Here is a 5,943-nt window from a genome sequence, read left to right on the forward strand (position 1 = left end):
GGGTACCAAACGCTGAAGCTGACCGTCCACGCCAGCTGCAGCAGCAACAGCGGCAGCAGCAGCAGCAACAACAATAACGCAGCAAGGAGCCCACAAAAGCTTCCAGCAGCAGCAGCAGCAGCAAGAGCAGCACTAGCCACAGAAAAAGCAGCAGGGGCGCAAGCAACCGCCGCCACTGCAGCAACAAGCGCAGCAGTAACTACAGCAGCAGCAGCAGCAGCAGCACCCGCAGAATCAACAGCAGCAGCCGCAGCATCCCCAGCAGCAGCAGCACCCGCAGCATCAACAGCAGCACCCGCAGCATCAACAGCAGCAGCAGCACCCGCAGCATCCCCAGCAGCAGCAGCACTCGCAGCACCCGCAGCATCCCCAGCACCAGCAGCAGCATCCCCAGCAGCAGCAGCAGCAGCAGCATCCCCAGCAGCATCCCCAGCAGCAGCAGCAGCAGCAGCAGCATCCCCAGCAGCAGCATCCCCAGCAGCATCCCCAGCAGCGGCATCCCCAGCAGCATCCCCAGCAGCAGCATCCCCAGCAGCAGCATCCCCAGCAGCATCCCCAGCAGCAGCAGCAGCAGCAGCAGCAGCAGCAGCAGCAGCTACGGACGACGAAGATGCCGAGCGCGGGGGCTAGGGCCTCGGTGGCGACGGCGGGGAGGTCCAGCAGCAAAGGCTTGGGGCTGGCCTTTTTGACCCAGGCGAAGGAAATGGAAAATTGGCAAAGAAGAAATAAAAAAATAAAATGAATTCCACTTAATTGATTAAATCCCAAGGAGAACCCCACCGTCAGCCCCGTCAGCTGCTTCAGCCAAAACAGCACGTTCTTGCAGTCCATCTGGCCGCAGCAGCAGCAGCAGCGCAGCAGCAGCAGCAGCAGCAGCGCAGCAGCAGCAGCAGCAGCGCAGCAGCAGCAGCAGCAGAAGCGCCAGCAGCACAAGCAGCAGCAGCAGGAGAGACCCGCACAGCGCACACACACGGGGAGGGGGCTTTCCAAGGCCGATGCTGCTGCTGCTGCTGCTGCTGCTAACAAGACTTGTGCTGCAGCAGCAGGAACGGAAGCTGGCAAAGAAACGCTAAGCTGTGGTTGCAGCAGCAAGTCGTCAGGGAGTACCGCAGCAGCAGCAGAAGGAACGAACGACCAGCAGCAGCAACAATAGCAACAGCAGCAACAACAGCAACAGCAGCAACAGCAGCAGCAGCAGCAGAAGGGCTTGGCTTGCCTTGTCCCACTTGTGCTGCTGCACATTCAGAGCGCGGATCAGCAGCGGGGGCTGCTGGCGCTGCTGCCGCTTCTCTGGCGGAGTGGGCGCAGATCCCTTCTTCATCTTTGCTGCTGCTGCTGCTGCTGCTGTTGCTGCTGCTCCTGCTGCTGCTGCTGCTGTCCTCCTTGTAGGGACTTCTGCTTCAGCCTCTCTGTTTCTACTGAAGAGCACAGCCCCTCTTTCACACAGAAAGCGCCCGCTGCTGCTGCTGCTGTTACTGCTGCTGCTGCCGCTGCTGCTGCTGCTGCTGCTGCTGCCTTCGGCGCTCCTTTTGCTGCTGCTGTGCGCGAAGCCTTCGGAACGCCTCTGCTGCTGCTGGTGCATCTAAAGGATATACTATTGCTGCTGATGCTGTTGCTGCTAACGCTGCAGGTTCTGCTGCTGGTGTTCCAGCTCTTGCAGTTGCTGTAGCTGCTCGTTTGCTGCGCTGCAGAGGGCATGCAGAGCAGAGGCGGTGTCCGGCTGCTGCTGCTGATGATAATGCTCCTTCAAGTGTTTTCTTTTTTATTAATATTGCGTTTAATTTCAATAGAGACAAATAAACTGGCTTGCTGCTGCCCCGCTGCTGCTGGCAGGGGCGCAGACTCTGCTGCAATCCGCCCGTCGGCGGCAGTCCCATGGCAGCGGCTGCTGCTGCTGCTCGCGCAGCAGCAGCAGCAGCAACAGCAGCATCGATTCGGTCGATGAAGGCTTTCTGAAACTAACTTCGGTTGCTGCCCGTGGAATGCTCAACAGCAGAGAGAGCTGCTAGTCTAACAATTGCAGCAGCGGCAGCAGCAGCAGCGACCGCAGCAGCAGCAGCAGCAACGAAGTCTTCTGGGGTCTGAATACCAGACACAAAGAGATACATCTCAGCTCCAGAAGAGCACGAGCTGCTGCTGTTGTGTCTCTGCGTGCACGCCGATTGCGCCTCTTACTCCCAGCAGCAGCAGCAGCGACAGCAGCAGCCACACACTAAGCCTGCAGCAGCAGCAGCAGCAGCGAGTTGGGTGGCGTGCTGCTGCAGTTGTTATTACCTGTGAGTCCCCTTAGGCGCCTGTAGGATCCCAGTGTACTGAAGGCAACTATTGCAATGACAGCTGCTGCTGCAGCAAGTTCAGCAACTGCAGCAGCAGCAGCAGCAGCAGAAGCAGCAGCTGCTGCCCCAATGTGGTGCTCCAGAGCCCTTTCGAAGCCATGAAGCCTGGGGCTGCCCTAGACTGCGTCGCTGCTGCTGCTGCAGCAGGGCAGCAGCAGCAGCTGCAGTACGTGCAACGAGCTGCTGCTCTGCTGCACCAGCAGGACTGTTTGCTGCTGCTCAGCAGAGGCCTCGACGCCGACGGGGTGCTGCTGCAGCTCCTGTCGCTGCTGCAGCAGAGAGACAAAAGCAAAAGTGGCAGCAGCAACAACGGCAGCAGCAGCAGCAGCGGCAGCTCCGAGCACCAGCAGGAGCAGCAGGAGCAGCAGCAAAACGGCGGCGGGGGCATCTTCAGCTCTGTATTCTCTGACGAACAAGAGGAATGTGAGCAGCAGCAGCAGCAACAGCAGCAGCAGCAGCAGCAGCAGCAGCAGCAGCTGAGGCGGCCCTTATATAGCGCAGCCTGGCCGCGGCTGGTGCTGGTGCTGGGGCTTGCTGCTGCAGAGCATGCAGCAGTGCATGCGCTGCAGCAGCGGCAGCACCGTGAGCAGCGCCGTTTGCTGCAGGCTGCAGCAGCTGCTGCTGAGGTGCGTGCCCGCAGCAGCAGCACTGCAGCAGCAGCAGAAGCCGCAGCAGAAGAGCATGCAGCGGCGCTGGCAGCCCTGGTTGAGCTGGAGAGGCAGCAGCGCGCAGAGGAGCTGCGCCTCGCCTGCAGCAGCAGCAGCAGCAGCAACGCAGCAGCAGCAGCAGTCACCACGTGGCAGCAGCGGCAGCAAATGTACATCGGCGGCGGCTGCTTCTGCTGCCCTGCTGCTGTTGCTGCTTCCGACCTTCTCACTGGCCGTTTGCCTCCAGAGGTTGTTGACTGCATTGTCTTTGTACGTGCCGAACGGTAAGCAGCAGCAGCAGCAGCAGCAGCAGCAGCAGCAGCAGCAGCAAAGCAGAGGCTAGCGGGGTTTGCGCGGCTGCGCAGCAGCAGGTCGCGCAGCAGCAGCACATACGGCACCGGCAGGCTGCTGCTGCTGGCGTTGGTGCTGCTGTTGCTGCTGCTGCTGCTGGTAGATAAACAGGTTCACAGATGCTGCAGCTGATGTTACAGCATCTGCTGCAGCTGGCGCTGCAGCTGGTGCGTATGGGCGTTGCTGTTTGCTGCTGCTGCTGCTGCTGCTGTGTCTTGCTGCTGCAGCATCAGCGGAGGGTTTCATGAGGCCTTCGTCTGTCGGGTGTACAGACAGCGCAACAGAGTGGGAGGCCTGAAGGCGATAAGTGATAGGCCGCACCATTTTGCTGCCAGCAGCAGCAGCAGCAGCTGCAGCAGCAGCAGCTGCAACCTCACGCAGACTCTCAAGCTGCTGCAGTTAAAAAAGGTCCAGCGCATGAGCCGCATGCATAAGGATGTAACAGAAAGCTTAGAGGTACAGCAGCAGAAGCAGCAGCAGCAACAGAACAATCTATAGGGCGTGCAGCAGCAGCAGCAGCAGCTGCTGCTGCTGCTTCTGCTGCTGGTTTCGCAAGTCTCCATCTGATACACGGATGAGACCGCCGTAAACGTCGCAGCAACTGCAGCAGCAGCAGCAGCAGCAAAGTGCATGCAGTGTGTCCTGCTGCTGCGCTGCAGGGAGCCTCGCAGCCGCAGACTAGCGAAATTTGCCTGCCGCCGTCTTCGCTGCAGCTAGAAATTCAGCAAGCTTTGCTGCTGCTGCTGCAGCGGGGGCTGCAGCAGCTAAAGAAGTGCCGCCCCGGGCTGCTGCAGGACTGGGAGGTTTCTTGTCTTTTCAGGGGTCCGGCGCCTCCCCCACTGCCTGCTGAAGACCAGCAGCAGCAGCAGCAGCAGCAGCAGCAGCAGCTGCAGCATAGGGTCCCGGTGGGGGGCTCTCTGAGAAGAGCCCTCAACTCCGTGTGGCACCAGCTAGACCCAAAGACAAAGGCGCTTGTGGCAGTAAGCCGCTGCTCTGGCAGTTTCTGCTGCTGCTGCTGCTGCCACTGCTGCTGCTGCTGCTGCTGCTGCTATTGTGGCTGCCGCCTAAGCGCTTTACGTGCGCCGCAGCGTTTGCTGGCGTCAGCCCCGACTCCGCGTGACTGCTGCTATCGCTGCTGCTGCTGCTGCTGCTGCTGTGGCCTACAGTGCTACTAGGGACCCCACGGCAGGGGTGGCCTTCTTGCCTACAGCACTGCTGCTGCTGCTGCCGCTGCTGCTGCTGCTGCTGCAGGACTTGGGTGAGCTGCGGCGGCTGGTGTTTCTGCTGTGGCGGCTGAATTGCGTTTCTTTTCTTTCTTATTTGGAGTCTCTCCTCAGCAGCAAAACTATTGACGAGGCCTGGGGCCACACCACGGAGCTGCAGGTCATTTTAAGGAGAGCTAGGCAGAGGTCCTTTGCTGCTGCTGCTGCTGCTGCTAGTATTGCTGCTGCTGCTGCTGCTTAGTGCTGCTGCTGCTTAGTGCTGCTGCTGCTTAGTGCTGCTGCTGCTTGGCTTGCTGCGAGCTGTTACCACTGTTGTTTCGATTGTGAGCGGCACTGGCAGGCGCACGGGTGTGCATGCTTGCGTCAGTGCTGCTGCTGCTGCTGCTGCTGCTGCTGCAACACTAGTAGCAGCGAAACCATGAGCGGCGGCGAATTGCTGCGGCTGGAGCTGCTGCAATGCAGCGCCTGGCTTCCTCTTCACAGCCACCTCTATTTACCTGCCATTTTCTCGCTAAGCTGAGTTAGTTGCTTTACCTGCTGCTGCTGCTGCTGCTGCTGCTCCTGCAGGGTTTACACGACAAAGCGGGTCCCTGTAAGAGGTTCTGCTGCTGGTGGAGCAGCAACAGCAGGAGCTCCTGCTGCTGCTGCTGCCAGCTTCTCAGCAGGTTTCCCATATGGGGAAAACGGCAGCGCAGCGAAACAGCAGCGGACAGATACTGCAGCAACGCCGGGACTCGGAGCAGCAGCAGCAGCAGCAGGACGGCAGCAGTATGAAAGGAAAGCTGTACTCCACTTAGAGCCTCCTGCTGCTCTCGAGTGGCTGCAGCAATTCGTGTGGAATTGCCAAGTTGATGACGACATATACCAGGCGCTGCTGCGAGAGCAGCGGCGCGCAGCCCCTGCTGCTTCTGCTGCTGCTGCTGCTGCTGCTTCTGTGGCTGATGGGAACCAGCAGCAGCAGCAGCAAGGAAGTGACCGGACTGACGGGGGCAGCTCAGAAGCCGAGATGCCGGGCTCTATCTACATCCGCAGCAGCGAGAGCAGCAGCAGCAGCAAGAGCAGCAACACCGACAGCGCAAGCAGCTCTGACAGCAGCGACAGCAGCAGCAGCAGCAGCAGCACATTGCGAAACGCCACATGCGCCGAAGAGCAGCAACCTGATGAGGGAGCGCCATCGGCGGCGGCTGCCGACGGGCCAGCAGCAGCAGCAGCAGCAGCAGCAGGTAAAGCAACTAACTCAGCTTAGCGAGAAAATGGCAGGTAAATAGAGGTGGCTGTGAAGAGGAAGCCAGGCGCTGCATTGCAGCAGCTCCAGCCGCAGCAATTCGCCGCCGCTCATGGTTTCGCTGCTACTAGTGTTGCAGCAGCAGCAGCAGCAGCAGCAGC

At 60.2% G+C, this 5,943-nt stretch overlaps 2 protein-coding genes across 2 annotated transcripts; one reads left to right on the plus strand and one right to left on the minus strand.

The window, feature by feature from the left end:
* Positions 1 to 1,472: 1,472 nt before the first annotated feature.
* Positions 1,473 to 1,877, minus strand: ETH_00017375 (uncharacterized protein; the record flags this gene model as incomplete). Its single annotated transcript, XM_013380562.1, has 1 exon — positions 1,473 to 1,877. The coding sequence occupies one exon, from the start codon at positions 1,875 to 1,877 to the stop codon at positions 1,473 to 1,475; it is 405 nt and encodes a 134-aa protein (XP_013236016.1).
* A 557-nt stretch (positions 1,878 to 2,434) lies between these two features.
* Positions 2,435 to 5,803, plus strand: ETH_00017380 (uncharacterized protein; the record flags this gene model as incomplete). Its single annotated transcript, XM_013380563.1, has 5 exons — positions 2,435 to 3,267; positions 3,562 to 3,790; positions 3,994 to 4,314; positions 4,586 to 4,743; positions 5,125 to 5,803. The coding sequence occupies 5 exons, from the start codon at positions 2,435 to 2,437 to the stop codon at positions 5,801 to 5,803; spliced, it is 2,220 nt and encodes a 739-aa protein (XP_013236017.1).
* Positions 5,804 to 5,943: the final 140 nt, after the last annotated feature.

This window comes from Eimeria tenella, genomic scaffold (assembly GCF_000499545.2).
Source record: "Eimeria tenella Houghton genomic scaffold, Eth_scaff711, whole genome shotgun sequence".
NCBI classification, from domain to species: domain Eukaryota; phylum Apicomplexa; class Conoidasida; order Eucoccidiorida; family Eimeriidae; genus Eimeria; species Eimeria tenella.